The following is a 15608-nucleotide window of genomic DNA, read 5'->3' as shown; positions in this document are numbered from 1 at the left end:
ACAGAAAATGCATAAGAAGGGGCTGTTAGATGATGGCATTACTGCTTACATGAACTGTTTTTAAATCCTGTTGATGCCTGCATAGACTGAAGCATTCAGATGCCATTATAGAACAAAATCTTGCTGTGTATTGCTAGTGAAGCAGTAGTGTTAGCCAGACGTGATTACATGGTGCTCACCCTTCCAGGCTTCAGGAGGTCCCTCTTGCCTTTCATGCTGTATTCAATGTGGACCAGGCGCAGCAAGTTCTCCTGCGGGGCAGGACAGGAAAGAGAGATGGAAGGAGATTATCCAGTGACAGACGCAAAAGGAGACAGCGAATGCAATTGTTCCAGTCTGTATGTGAATGAAAGGGAGGGAGGTGGAAAGGGATCTGATACTGAAAACTGAACGGGGTTGGGGGGGGGATAAAAGGGGGCCTGTGTTTCCACTGTCTGTCAGCCTGTGTGTGTGTGCCAGTGCGTGTGCATAGAAGAGATAACAAGAAAAAAAACGAGTGTGATTAAAAGAAAAGGGAAGCCAAAGTGAGGCACAGGGGATCCTGACAGTGAGAGGTAGGAGAGACAGTGAGACAGTGGGGGGTGTGAGGATGAGGGTGACTGTGAATTCTCCATCATCTATTCATGATCAAGGGGCAGTGTAAACACTCCTCTCATTCTAATGATACACCTGGGACTTTCTGATGACATCACCTTCCCTCGCCCCAGGAGTTAATGAACAATCTGCAGAGGTCACAGAGGGACAGACCTGTCCTTCAGTCCAGCATATCATTTAGAAGAGGGATTGACAGTATATGCAGAAACACCTCAGCTGTCTAATGTCTTCATGCTCAATCTCCATTTGAAAATCGCTCTTACGGGTCTCAATCATACCACTCCTGGGTTGTGAATATGTGAAACTCAGTCAACAGGAGCTAAACAGCCTGAATGTAAACACACAGGGGACAACCAGACCAAACTCACCCCCTGTTTCAGATTGTCATTGGCTTGGTCTGCCACCTCAGACACAATCACCAAGGCAGCTGCAACACAAAGAGAGAAAGAAAGAGAAAGATTTACACACAGCTGTATTCAGTTAAGATGCTCAATGACTCAACAACTGGGCCCTGATACATGTCGAGCAGCTGCAGTGTGTCTGTGTGAGTGTAACTATCACAGGACTCCGCTCTGCAGGGTACCTTGTGTGTCCTCGTATTCCTTAGAGTCAGGAGAAAGATTGTTCAGGTAATCTGTAAAACATGCAGAAAAAAAAATCAAGAACTGAAAATATCAAATGACTTAATTAAATAAAATGTAACATTTAGTAAGAAAAACATGACAATATTTCAGCTGTCTCTGAAGTGCAGCTGGTCTCTGTGGCTAACCCCCACAACATTATGTTAATACTCCCGTCTCTAACATTTGTGAAAAAGCCAGAGAAACATATTCTTCCTATTACATATGAAACCTAGATTAATGAGCAATAAAACACACCCCTGCTCACATCAGTACATTCCAGGGTTTTACTGCTACAGCCTTACTAGGCCAATAGGCTGTATGAGCATTAGCTAATGATGGTTAATGTTAGCTGTCATCAGCAAACCTTAGACATTACTGAGTCTTTACTTTGTGGCCACGATTCAGCAAAAAATACAATACATGGCTTTGTGTTAGAAAATAAATGTGTGTGTTTGTATGTTACCTGTCAGTAGCATTCGATATTGAAGTACTCGTACTATGACCTGCAGAAGCTGGTGTTTCAGTGGGACTTCAGTCTCATCTAGCCCTCGTGTCTATGCACACAAACACACACACACACACACACACACACACACACACATAAAGTAGTTAGGATTTTAAAAGAGGTGAATATATAGATAAGATATCACATCTTTACAGGGGTTACAAAAATGTCTGTATGATACAGTTAAGGTACTTTCACAAAAAAAAACAATATATGAACTTGACACTTTCTACATAAAATAATCCAGCAATATTTTAATATCATAATCCAACACACATTAGAATGATAGATCCAACCCTGTAGGAACTGTATATAAAAAAGCCTTTTATTGGTGTTCATTAATTAAATTGTTTAAATGTGAATACCATGGATCTTTTCTGATGAATAAAACTGCAACAAAATTATACTCTTGTCATTTTTATGCCTCAGTGAACTGCACCTACAAACCCACAGCTCGATGCCTTCAAAATGAGGGTAACCTCTACAGTTCAGTGCAGTGAGTCAAGGTCACCAGTGACAAAGGAAGCACTGTCAGATAGCCGGTCACACACACACACACACACACACACACACACACACACACACACACACACACACACACACACACACACACACAAACACCCTGCACAACTCATGTTCTTCTTTTTGGAGCAGTCATTTGCAGGTGAAAGGGGGCAGAAATTGCTACAATCAAAGAGAGCTTTAGAAAATCAATCAGGATCTAATTGCCTCTGACAGGTATTTATGCCCTGAGAGGTAGAGGAGCAATGGGCTCTGGGCACACGCACACACACACACACACACACACACACATACACACAATCTTTTTCTAATCCAATGAAGTCCCATCCTTCATTAGAAAGGCACAGATAGCACCCTGCGGGAAACAGCATCTTCATCTCATTGCACTGCACACAGGGAACCCCACGCAGACACACAGTTAACTTTTCTAAGATACATTCACACATACTGATGCACCCCTCTGCGCACACACAAATACAAGCATACACACAAAGACCTTGGGTTGGTGATGAAAAAAAAAACTGATTAGGTCTGGGAAGGGGAGGGATGGGATGTGAGATGAACACAACACACCACTCTTTGTCTTCATTATCACAATCTGGAGTGCAGGAGTCAAAAGTGAAACAAAGAGCTGAAGCCTTTTTTAATGAGCAGGCCTCCACGAACAGTTTCTTTCTTTGGCTGTCTCATCATCCTCTTATCCTTAGCTTAACTCCTTAACAGCAGCCTCTGCCTGAGTTTCTCTCACTTTTCTGTCTCCCCTCTTTCCTCCCACATTCTCTTTCCTCCTCTCTCCTGATTACTGCACGATGCATCAAGTACAACAATACTCAGCTCTTCATTATTAAACCTGCTGGGCTTCAGAACATCCGCTCTCCTCAAGTGTCGCTTGTAAATTGTCATCCACTTGACATTTGTTCAGAGGAAGTGGCGTTCCAGAGATGGTAATTAGCATGTGGATTGTTTGGGTGAGTGAGCCAAATGGAGGAGGAGAGAAGAGGGAGTGTGTGATGCTTCGTGCTGGGAGACAAACACACGCACACACACACACACACACACACACACACACACACACACACACACACGCGTACAGACAAATAAACACACCTTTCAGACACGGCCAGCTGACTTGCTGCCTGCACACACACAACTGATCTAATTGCGGAGTTGTAAAGGAGGCTGCTTCTCTAATTAGCTTCTGTCTGCCTCATTGCCCAGCTGCCTTTACAAGGATTTCACTCCATCGCTCTCTCCCCCTATCGCTCTCTGTCCACCTGCTACACAGCCTCCTCTTCTCCTCCTGGGCTTCTTGCAAAAGAGAAAACACACATGCTTTAACACAAACTCAGGCCATGACAGGAATATAAATCCAAGCTAGAGTGCTTTGTAGAGAGATTTCATAAAACTAGTTTTGGAAGAGCCACACAATCCACTGTATGTATGGACAGAAACAATCAGACACACTCACACATAAAGGACACACACACACATGTACAAACATATACTGCATTTTAGTGGCCAGTGTTTATAGATGGTGTGGTAACTGGCTGTGGAGAGGAAGCTTTAATCCTGTAAGTGTCTAGCTCTGATCTGATCAGGGTCTGTGGCTACTTCATCACTGTCATCACCACATCCGCAATGAAATTACTACCACTTATACTGCTGGACTTTGGGTTGCAGCAATAAAGGTGGAGGAGCATGAGGGTGGAGAGGAAAGAAAGGTGTTGAAAGAAGTGAAGGTTTAAGTCAGAGAAAAAAATGACTGCGAACGATGAAGAATTAATGTTGATCAAAACATTCAAATGATCCTGTGGAGTCCTGTGAAGTATGATTGATGAAGTCTCATACAGCTAACAGATAAATGACAGCTGTCCTTCTCAGTAGAAGAGTGGTTCCTATGACCTGTACGACCATCTTTAGTAACCCTAAACCCTTCTTCTCCCTCATTACTGAGGGGGTCACGCACACGATGCAACTCCCCAGGCAGTGCTCTGATACAGCACAGCATCCATCACATGCAGACACAATACATTGGTGTGGGAGTGTGGAGAATAAAGCTCAGGTTTATATACAATAAGGGAAATGTAAATACAACACGCACTGTGTTTATACAGTGACGTGTGTGGTGAATCTGCCAGTGGACCAAGAAAGGGTTCTTGAACACACCTCTGGGTGTGTTAATGTCAGAGATGTACAATAAATCAAAGTTTGCACATGGACACAAATGACCAGCCAGAAAGAAATTATCTAAATTTTCATCTCAACAAAATTTTTGTGTGAAAAAAAGTGTTCTTGTGCCCTTTTATCCTTCCAAAATAAATCAATTTACTGCCTGTAAAATGTGATAAAATTGACTAAAATCTACTTCATCAGCCTAAAATGAAGAGGCACATTGCTGACTTTGTTCAAGGTTACCAAGGTATAAATTTGTGGCTGACATAGACCAAGAGTGAAAACATGCTGTAAGGTGATGGACTAAAGGTGATGGAACACTTCCACTCCTTTCCATTTACATTAGTTCAACTAAAGTCTGGCAGAGCCAAAGTTTTTCTGGTTAGAGGCAGCTGCTGCTGAATATTCACGAATGGAGACAGTTGGTGCCTTGTCTGTTCGCTTTTCTTATCAAACCAGAAACACCTGGAACCACTGTGTCAGCATGACGTGGAACTGGTAACACATTAATTTGGGTAGAAAGGCGATGAAATCAGTAGGTAACACTGTGGAACCCAGACTTCACCATAAACAGAATCTGGGGAATGATTTAACTTAACTGTATTACACAAATTAAACCACAAGGTTAGCATATACTGTACATTACATGACCAAGCAATGCCTAATAATTTTCATTTAGTTAATTTTCTTTTCAGGGTGCCCTGTGTGCTACATTGCTACACTGTTTCAACTCTGCAAGCTGTGAATCAGTTTTAAAGACAGATAAAGCAGCTTTAGAAACGTCAAATCTATTGCTGTAACTCTGTGGTCCTTTTAATACTGTGTCTTTCAGTTAGTATGTTGTCTTTTTATCAGGTCTGGCTATACATATTCCAATTAAACAAAAGGATAAAGACTTTATTAGGTGAGCCAGGAAAATAATTTCTGGACCTCTGTGACACTTAAAAAGAGCCTTCAGTTGATTTGATTCCTTCACCCCAGATTCCACATCCCTGCTCTCCAGAGAGTATCAAGGATGAGGAGATTCACGCTGGCCAAAGAATGAGTATTTGGTGTTGAGTGGGTTTAAAGTATGCGAACGTGACAGTGGGAAGGTCAGTCCCATGGAGAGGAGCAGGATAGAGAGGGTTTGGAAAGGCCATTATCTCCTCATGTAAGCTAGGTGACAGAAGTGTAGGTAGCAAGCTGCTGAGTGAGTGCCAGGGGAATTCAGTCTCTACTCCAGGAAAACAAGGCTTCACTTTCCCTCCGCAAATATGGAAACTAAACCTGAAATCTAAATGTGACTGTCAAAATAAACCCTCCAGTCCCCCTTTGAAGAAGATTTCTGCCTACCACGCAGAACTGCAAACCCACACTTGTGTTTATGATAGTAACCAGATAAAAAACAGTGATAAGATTGTTGGCAAGAAAACGCAGTCATATCAACAACAGCTCAGCATCTGCTCATGTTCTGGACTGTCAGGTCCACAGTTTTACCTCAAATGTCTTGACGATGCTGGCGAAGGCTGAGCTGTTCCTGCTGCTTTCTTCCAGTAAGGACATGCTGCGATCATAGTTTGAGATGTAGGTGTCAAACACCCCAAAGTCCTCTCGACGAGACAGGATGACATCCACCACCCTTTGACTTTCCTCCCTTCACAGTGAAGAAAACTAACAATTAAGTACATTTTCATTAACAGCTTTATGTACAATTAATACTTATGATTAAAAGGAAGAATCCTTCGGTACTCTTACACAGTTAGATAAAGTAAGTTTGTCATGTGCAGTGTTTTTTTATTTTGATTTATTTGCTTTGTATGTTACGTATTATTATATTGTATTTCTTACATTATTATTTTATGGACCCTAAATGTGTCCAAAATAAAAATGTGATTGGCTGATTGATTATTTCAGGATTGTATAAGTCTTTTTAGATGTAACCAATTTTCCTCAGCCTTCCTTGCCTGCTTCTACTTCAATTCTGGTATTTTACAGAATAATGTTTGACAACTTTCAACAAACAGAATAGGACACTTTGCTTTCAGCTGAAAGCTATGTAAGTTATAAAAGCCATTCTCTTTCTTACAACATCAGTGTGACTGCACTGCTCTAGTCTTAGTAATAGTTTGATACTTTAGGAAACATGCTTATTTGTTTTCTTGACAAGTGTTAGATGAGAAGATCGGTACCACTGTCATATCTGTTCGGTTAAACGGCATGTGGTTAGCTTATTTCTGTCTCTCTGGTCCAGCTCTGTCTAATTAATACAGGTCATTTTATCACTGTGAGGCAACCAGTGGATACTAGGACATCACTTCAGCACATTACCCCATTTAAAACCATAACTCGTCATTCTTACACTTGGTTTTTTGTATGGATTAAGCAAACGTGATATAACGAGCTAACAAGTGAGTTAAAGGAGTGTTGGTGGACAGATATTGTTACCTTTGGTCAAAGCCAGGTTTCTCCTTGTTTCCAGTATTTAAGCTAAGCTAACTATCTGCCTCATTTTTACAGTAAAGACATATTGATGACATGAGTCTGCTCATGTATCTTTTGTCAAGATTACAAATCAAAATGTATTTCCCCAAATGTCAAACTCTTCCTTTAATAAAACACCAACAAACTAGGAATAGGCCTGTAGTTGAAAAAGGACTGACCTAATTTATACAGCTGTGCATTTTGAAGCAGGGTTAGGGTAAGGATAGAGTAATTATTGTGACCTCAGCAGACAGTGAATTATTACCACTGTGGAAGTTTCTTTACTCTATTTCCACCCAGCACCAGTCTGTCATAGTTTCAATACTTCACGCGAGCGTATTGTGGCTACATGAAAACTCAAACTCAGCTGAACTGCGGAAGAATATGCCACAGCACCATTATCAGTATTGTGTGTGGTGCTTCTTACCACTGACTAATACGTTCCTCAAGCTCAGTGAGGATGCTGCTGTGGAGGGTGTAGACCTGTGGGAGCACACCCAATATCTCCCCTAACCTCTGCTCCTCCAGCACTGGCACCCCATCCTCACCCACTGCCTCAGCCACTGCTGACCTGAAGTCCTGCACAAGAGAGGGAAACTGGATGTGTGGTGATAGACTTTTTGGAAGACAAAGTTGCCAAGCAGAGGAAAACGAGAGAGGAATGGAGGAAATGGTTGTGAGGATGGAAGGAGGAAGGGAGGAGAGATGAAAGGAATAGAGGAAGATGGGGGGAAAGATGGAATGGTGGAAGGTCAGATCCTCCTAAACATCCTTCCTGACACCCTCCCTTCATATCATCTCAGGACTTTGGGCTCTGTCCAGGCATTCAGGAAAGGCGGCACTGTTTGTACAAGAGCTACACGCCAGGTGTTGTTGCATAACGACCTTGGTACTCAATGACACAATGCTGATTTGTACATAGTCACCACGTTTCATTTCTTTGTAGACAAGGACCTAAAAACTCATTAATAGGCAGTGAAGTTAAGCTCAGTGAAGCCCATTCAGCAGATATAAAGCAGGTGCAGCAGGCATTAATAGCTGCAGTGGGGAGTAAAAAAACAGAGAAGTTATTTATCTACTCAGCAAATGAAGACATGGATAGATGAAACTGGATGAACTGTTAGGAGCTGCAGAAACATCTTGAAAAATCTTTGTTTTCTCTGTGGCCAAAGAAACTAGCATCATATATAAAGCCTTGATGTGTCTGTAAGGGATAAGTATCACAGGCCATCCATTTCAGTTCTGAGTATAGCACAGACATAAAACACCAGGCCATGAGATAATATGGTGACACCGGGCACTTCAGCACATGCTGTTCATCACGCACAGTCGATGGCATATGAGTTAGCATTCATCATGTCTGCTAGGGAGAAGAACAGATACTTTAACACACATACAGTACACACTCTCAAAGCCAAGACAGAGAGGAGATTTACTCTCCATTTTGCTGATCCTTTCTACACCTCATCCATATTTTTCTCAGCTAAGGCAGTTCAAGAAGCAACGTTAAGCAGTCGGTTGAGTGGCCAGTCATGTGTGGCCGTAACTCAGCGCAGAGAGTCTGTTCAGAGGTCACGGTTTACAAACGAAAGCAAATATTAAGTCTAAGGCTGATATGTTGAAGCTGTGATAAGGAATGTTTTTTAGAAGAAGAGCACGGCCTCCCTTCCTACGTGGAGACTTTGAAAATTCTTTGTATTTTCTCTTCCTTTTGAAACAATGGAACAATAGCTCATGTGTGCCTCTTACTTTGCGCTCTCCTGTTTTTGCCCCCCCAAACCGTGTGTTTGTACACGTTGGCCGCTAGAGTCTTTCCCAGCTGAATTATTCAGGTTCATGCTGTTTCAGACAGTAACTAATATCTCACTGTGGGAAGTATAATGATAGCTAACACTGTACCTATGCATTATGCAACAGCATGATGAAAACACCTTCAGTGTCAACTTTGAAAGGCGGCAAGAAGATTTAATTAGCTTGTAACAGTGAAGAGGAGCACAGGCCAGGGCTACTCCATGTCTCTTTAAAGTGAGATGTTGTGAAAACAGACAATTTACACACAAAAAAAAGTAGTTCAGGGTATGCTGTGAAGTTACTGTCAAAATGTCACTTCTGAAGCACTGATGCACATATTGGCTTGCAGCACATGTTACTGTCTGTATTTTGGCAGTGACTAATTAGTATAATTGAGCGTCACAATGAGTTTGCAAATTTATGATCATCAGAGGGGTCCGCTGTATAATATTTGCATTAGCTGCTGTTTAATGGTATCAAATTGCACATTACACAGAAGAGCTGCTTTTGTACTCACAGCAGGCTTTCATAAATCACAGTGAGGGGGTGCACATATGAAATTCAGGTTATGACCTTATTCAAGGTTATAAGGTACAGGCTGAATGATGGGCGTCTCTGAGTGCAATGACTCTACCTGACAGATTTGTACTAGCGACCATCATCTTTACACACTGCTTTTTAAAAGGTGTTGCCTATCTGATGTCTCCATAAACATGTTCCTTTCCAATCAAAATGAAATCATTTTTCAAATAATTTCAGTGTTCACAATTTGAAAGTCATTTATGCAGGGGTGGATCTAGAAAATTTGGGAATGGGTGGCCAGGATGGGGCACAAACTCAGAGAGGGGTGGCACATTTGAAATACATGTAAAAGGTAAATTAAGCCCCAAATTCTAGGAAATAATAAAGCATACATTATTAAGAATCAATAAAAAGAATTAATAAATCTAATTTGATCAATATTAATTTTAAAGCACAAAAAATATTTATTTGCATTTATGGTGACAATTTGTCATTGTTTTTCATTTTTCATTCATTATTACTGACCAGCATCACATTTTGACTCTTGGTGGCACCAGGGTTGGCCAATCAGGTTGTCGGGGTGGCTGGTTTCCAGGAGGGTTGTTTGCGTATCTACACATATGGTATGAATTGTGTTTGGATACAAGGACAGCATCTGCAAATGTGCCTGGTGTGTGCGCGTGCTGCGTCATCTTACAACTGACCACACCAGAGTACATGTAAAATTTGCCAAGACCAGGAAGTAGAACTTGCTGCAACAACACTGATAAACCTGAGCAGAGCCTTACAACTGGGGGAGGAGGAGAAGAAGGAGACAAAGACTGGGGAGCAGACACACAGGATATGATGCTATCAGTAGGTTTTCAAAAAAATTTTATAGGCCTTGAAGCAAGAGACATTCATGGCTGTGAAGGTTTGCCTACCTCTTGAAGGTACTTCAGGGCACTGACATGTCTACAAACAAAAGGAGAGAAACATAAGATTTAATTCAACTATGAAGAAGAATTCACTCTTTGACACAACTACACAACTATGCTAATCTTTCTGCAAGATACATTAAGTTATTTAAACTATGCATGATAAGAAAATTAGCAGGATAAGTGTGTAGCAGGGTAAAAGTACAGTAAGACTGGCATTTTGATAAGTTTCATAAGATGTACAATTAGCTGTCAGTTCCTGTGCATACAGCTCAACAAATGAGTATAGGAGCATGGTAGAAACTGTCGAAAGGAAAAGGAAAGCAGATGAAAGATCAGATGTGGATGCAGCAGGCTTGTGTGTGATGACATGCTGGAGAACAGTGAAAATAAGGAAATCCACGAGCGCAGGCTCTCACAGTTTCTCTGAGTCGACAAGCTCCTTGGCAATGTAGAACGCTCGCGATCGGCCATCAATCTGTGTGACAGAGAGGGAGAACAGTAGGAGATAAATGAGCACAGTTAATGTCTAAAGGCTCTCTGTAGGCAGTTCCTCCTCTTGAACATTAACAGGGACAGCTACACAGCCAGACTTGTGAAAAAGCTAATTCACTATTTATTTATTTATTTTTGCTGTCAAAATAAGACTGATCATTTCATTATAGTGCAGCATAGACATGAAGCCTTTTCAAATTGGATGTGTTATGTATGAGAGGTTGTGTGTGTGTGTGTGTGTGTGTGTGTGTGTGTGTGTGTGCGTGTGCATGTAGTAACAGCAATCCTACCCACTGAGTTAGACACTAATCACATGGCCTCAAAACATCTGGGCCAAAACATAACACTTGAAGCCATTTAGCTGGTTTACTGGCAAGGCTGCTGTGCTTTGTCAGTGTTATTATTTCCTATGTGAGGCATTTCACAAATATTCCAGGGAAGGCATGGCGATCCTCATTTCTGCGAAATAAAACCAAAGCACACTTCAATTAAATGGTGTTAAGTGTTCCTGAGCCCGGCTCATGACTCTGTGTGCCTCTTCCTCCTCATTTTTTCTATACTTTATTGTATTTTTTTCTTTGAAGAAGTAGAAAACAAGGAAATGCGTGTCACATGATGGGAGTAGGGGCCTGATATTATTGTGGTAGCAGGACGGGTGGGATCCAACTCTGAGCTACTGTAAAATGGCAGCTTTTTACTGTACAGAAGTCTGGGGAATTTGAGGTGATACATTACAGCCAGCTCCACAGTGAATCAGGGTGAATAGTGCATATATTACTGTCAAACTGATCATTCTGAACCTGTGTATGCACCACAGAAGATTCTCTCTTATTATTTTATTGTATGATTGTCCTTTTTGTTCAAATCTGTCTGTTGCTCTTGAATCATTCAAATGTTTTTTGCACATTTTGCTGATTTGTGGGCAAATTCTGTAGTTCAGATGATCAAACTGTATTGAGTAAGTTATATGAATGCTCACAGGACGGGTGGTATGCGTCTAGTGTGGTAGTTGTAGCATAGAAAGGGCTTATACTCTCTCACTCTTAGCTACCGCCGTTGTCTGACCCTTTTTAGTGAAAAGGAGGCTGAGTGCGTAAGTCCTCCCTGACAGTACATGGCCTCTCCGCCATCAAGCCCCAGCTATGCCTCTTCGTGGCACCACACGTCGACTGGGTACCTTGCAGCCCCAGGCTAAATAGCTAGGGATCTTGGAGGAGTTTGGCCTCCAGAGGTGAGGTGTGCGGGCCCACCGGTGCGTGGACAAGCCCTGGTACTTACAACCAAGCCCCATCTGTGGTTTAAATAGACAGCAACCATGCTGTAAATGGTGAGTGATCTGTACACTCGGTGAAGGAGGGACATGGAAGTCCCAAAAGGCAAGGACAGAGGAGGTGCTATGGCACTCAACGGTCAGCAGAATAGTCGTTGCTCACACCTGGTGGAACTCATAAAGGGCGGTAGAGAATAACCATCCCAATGGCCAGAGCAGTACTGAGAGGAGTTGCGCCCCCCCGCCCATCAACAGCATTGATAGACTTAATGATAGTGACACCAACAGGACTGACTGGTGTAGCCATTGTCGGGCCCGACTTTGATGCCGACCGGAGTGTGTGAGATGATCAAATGAACCACCTTCTAACCTTGTATCATTTGTTCTGCCTCCCATATCTCACCTGTCGGTCATAGCCCTGCTCGGCCACCCCGTCTTCCTCCTCTGAGGTACGGCCATGGTCCTCGTCTGCTGACAGCCTAGCAGAGACAGGATTCAGTGGGAAAGGCTCGGTGTATGCACTGCCAAGGAAACAAAAGACACTATAAATACAGCAAAAAAAGCACTGGTACTAACATTTGAATGTTTAAAGGAACTGCAGCATCTCTACTGTAACATGTCTCCAATAGCATTGCTCTAGAATATAAAGAAAGCCACTGGATATTTTCAGTGGGGAATGCAAGGCAGCACAGAAGACAAAAAACAATCCACTTAGCATATGCAGTGAAAGTCCAGTGTATACAATCTTTGCAGCAGCATGGTCTCAAAGCACTGAGTAATAATCAAAGTCCTCTGTAAATATATGCTTTTTCTTTTCCTGTTTGCGTCTCTGAACATTTCCACTCCTCTCATGGAGTCCTCTGGAGACACACTGTAATCCCTTTCATGATTGGTTCGTCTAACAGATGGCACAGATGTGTATGTGTACTGATAATCCTTTTGTGTGCTGCTGTACCCGAGGGGGCACACTTTAGGTCACTTCACATGTAATCCCCTTTAAATGTTACCTGTGGCAATTATGAATGCCCCTTGGTCCATTAAGACCCAATCAGTATGTGTGATAAATTTCACATCGCCTGGATGAGAAGTGTTAACAAGTACTGTACAAGCAGCTAAAGCAGCTTTAGGACAGCGCTGTTGGCAGGTTTCACCACAAATGGAAAGGTTCTACTGCATACCCATTTTATACAACATAGCTTAGATATAACAGCTAAATCTGGGTGCAGTATGTCACAGTACCTGGTACATATAATGAGAGTCAGAGTGTAGCAGAGCCACACAGTACCTGGTACTTATAATGAGAGTCAGAGTGTAGCAGAGCAGCAAAATGTGCAGATATGCAGTTTGCACAAAGACACTTAAATACCTTATCCATTACATTCTGCTGCAGGAAGTGTTGACAGTTCTGCAATAAAACAGGATAATGCTAATAATATCAAGTTAAACTAATTTATGATGAGAAAAATAAACTCTTGGGGCAATCAAAAGGCATTTCAAGTTTTGACAGGCAGCTGCTTTGTATTCTGGTCACTTGAGTCCTCTTTACGTGAAGCCATTATGTCTGTCTTTTCTTTGACGTTTCCACCTAATCTGTGCAAATGGATATATGTTTTAAATAGCTCTTGCTCTTTGACTCTGAGGGATGCATTGACAAATTCAATTCTTAAAAAAGATTTTAAAATCATTTGTTGAAACTGTGTCATTTCTTAATGTTTGACAGATTATCTGCAAAAATGAAAAGAATACACCAAACAAAGTGTATTTTATATAGATTTTCCCTTAAATTGTGATGTCAAACGACCATATATTCCTTTTTATAGCTGCAGCTATTGGTCAATTATTTCTTCAAGAGAAAAATAATCTGCAACAGTTTTGATAATTAATTTAAGTCCTTTTTAGCAAAGATACCAGATAGTTTCTGGTTCTGGCCTTTTATTTGTGAGGATTTACTGTTTTTCTTTATTATACATGATAGTAAACTGAATATCCTCAGGTTTTGTTCTGTTGGACAACAAGCAATTTAAAGATACAATAGTCTAGGAAACTGCATTTGTGAGAAATTATGTTTCCTTTTGTGGTGTTACAGACTGAACATGATTCAACTAATTCTAGAAACTACTGGTAGAGACAATATAAATGATCAATAAATTTAGCTGTATTATTGTAACCTTTTGCTTAGTATAAACCATAAAACGTCTTAAATGAAGTTAATGTAAAAAAGATATGACAGAAATACATCTGCACACTTGTTTACACACACAAACAGTCACACAGCCTCATAACAAACGTTTGTCTGGGTGTCTTAACAGCCTCCTGTGTGCAAGGAGAGGACCAAAGGCTAACAGGGTTACTTGCTGGGTTTCATGTCCATTCAGACATATTCACACTTCATAACGTTCACACCACACACACATCAGACCTATCTGATAGGCTGAAGGAAGCACCTACAGGCCATTAATCATGGCTAACCTAAGAGTAGACAGGTCAACCTAATGTGGGCTCCTGGGTGATGCTGGGAAGGACAGAAACCTGGAAGGATGGTCCTCTGAACTTATTCTTAGGCTCTGATTTATTGTTTGTGTGAGGGGAATTCCTTCATATGATCAAGAGAAAGTTTTTCTTACATTCACATTTTCACAATCAATCCTCAGATGGCCCTGAAAACACATTGTCCTCTGTGCTGTACCGTAGGGCTGTGACCAATTTATAACAATATCTTCCAGAAAAGCCCAACATAAAAGTGAAACAATCACTGTGAATTGTTAAATTGGATTAAATGTCTTCTTAAATTACAAAATTACAAATTACATTATTTTTTTGGACAGAAAACCTTTATGTTTAAAGTTACTTGACCCAGACTCACTGAACAACCTGGCAGATATTTCCTTCTAAAGGTCCTGAGGGAGTCGTGCCCATCTAACCAATCAGAGAGGGCCAAAGTCAGAGGTGGGAACTCATGGCTGTCAGTCAATACGTGAGCAGTCATGTCAGTGCTTGCTTCATTTTCTGAGCTTCAATACTGTAGCTTTAAACCTGTGAATATATGTTTTTGTACTATGGTAGGCCTAACACATGAATCCCTTTTCTAAGACCATTAAGACAAGGCTATTATGCCAGCCGATTGGAATGTCTTTTGTAACGTGACAAAGTTAAATCTACTGTGTCAAATACAGAGGAGGATGCAATGACTCTCTGTAAAAAGACCTATATATTCTGCCAGACTCCTGTGAATTTGATGATGCTTGTAATATGTAATTCAATTGAGCTAAACATTGAGTATTAAAATATATATTAGGTGCAATCAGACAGGCCTTTTTTCCACGTGTAATGATGCTATTATAGGAAATAGGAACAGCTGAATAGGTTCATTAGCCCGCTAACTGTAAAAGATTGGGATACTGATGGGGAGATTAGCAGATCTGGAGCTGTTTTCAATTGCTTGCTGCTCTTAGTGATGATGATTACATGTAGTACTATAGCCTGTAGCTGCTGTGGCCATGTGTGATGCAATGGTTTGTGAAGACAGTGGCACTCTTACTGCTACTGCCTTACCTGTGATAGAAGAGGGCACTGGATGACAATAACATCATCTGACAGGCTGTCTGCACCACATACTGTATTCAACAGTATTATAACTTCTGAGCACCTGTTTTCAGTTGATTCCTCCTCTATGCCACTGTGCCAAGAGAGTCAGAACAGCACTGTGAGGCGAGAGGCTGGAGCCTTTCCTTATA

At 41.4% G+C, this 15608-nt stretch overlaps 1 protein-coding gene across 3 annotated transcripts in view; it reads right to left on the bottom strand.

The window, feature by feature from the left end:
• Positions 1 to 15608, bottom strand: part of fgd5a (FYVE, RhoGEF and PH domain containing 5a) — a 42040-nt gene that overhangs the window by 8780 nt on the left and 17652 nt on the right. For all 3 annotated transcript variants that reach the window (XM_020592913.1, XM_020592911.1, XM_020592912.1), the window contains 9 exons: positions 12278 to 12395; positions 10529 to 10587; positions 10116 to 10146; positions 7307 to 7458; positions 5896 to 6052; positions 1681 to 1771; positions 1178 to 1228; positions 963 to 1021; positions 180 to 251 (listed from right to left, as the gene is read on the bottom strand). In XM_020592913.1, the coding sequence (XP_020448569.1) occupies positions 180 to 251; positions 963 to 1021; positions 1178 to 1228; positions 1681 to 1771; positions 5896 to 6052; positions 7307 to 7458; positions 10116 to 10146; positions 10529 to 10587; positions 12278 to 12395 (790 nt within the window). The remainder of the gene's footprint in view (positions 1 to 179; positions 252 to 962; positions 1022 to 1177; positions 1229 to 1680; positions 1772 to 5895; positions 6053 to 7306; positions 7459 to 10115; positions 10147 to 10528; positions 10588 to 12277; positions 12396 to 15608) is intronic.

Source organism: Monopterus albus, unplaced genomic scaffold, assembly GCF_001952655.1.
Source record: "Monopterus albus unplaced genomic scaffold, M_albus_1.0 scaffold18.1, whole genome shotgun sequence".
Lineage (NCBI taxonomy): Eukaryota > Metazoa > Chordata > Actinopteri > Synbranchiformes > Synbranchidae > Monopterus > Monopterus albus.
This window is presented reverse-complemented; position numbering and strand designations above follow the sequence as displayed.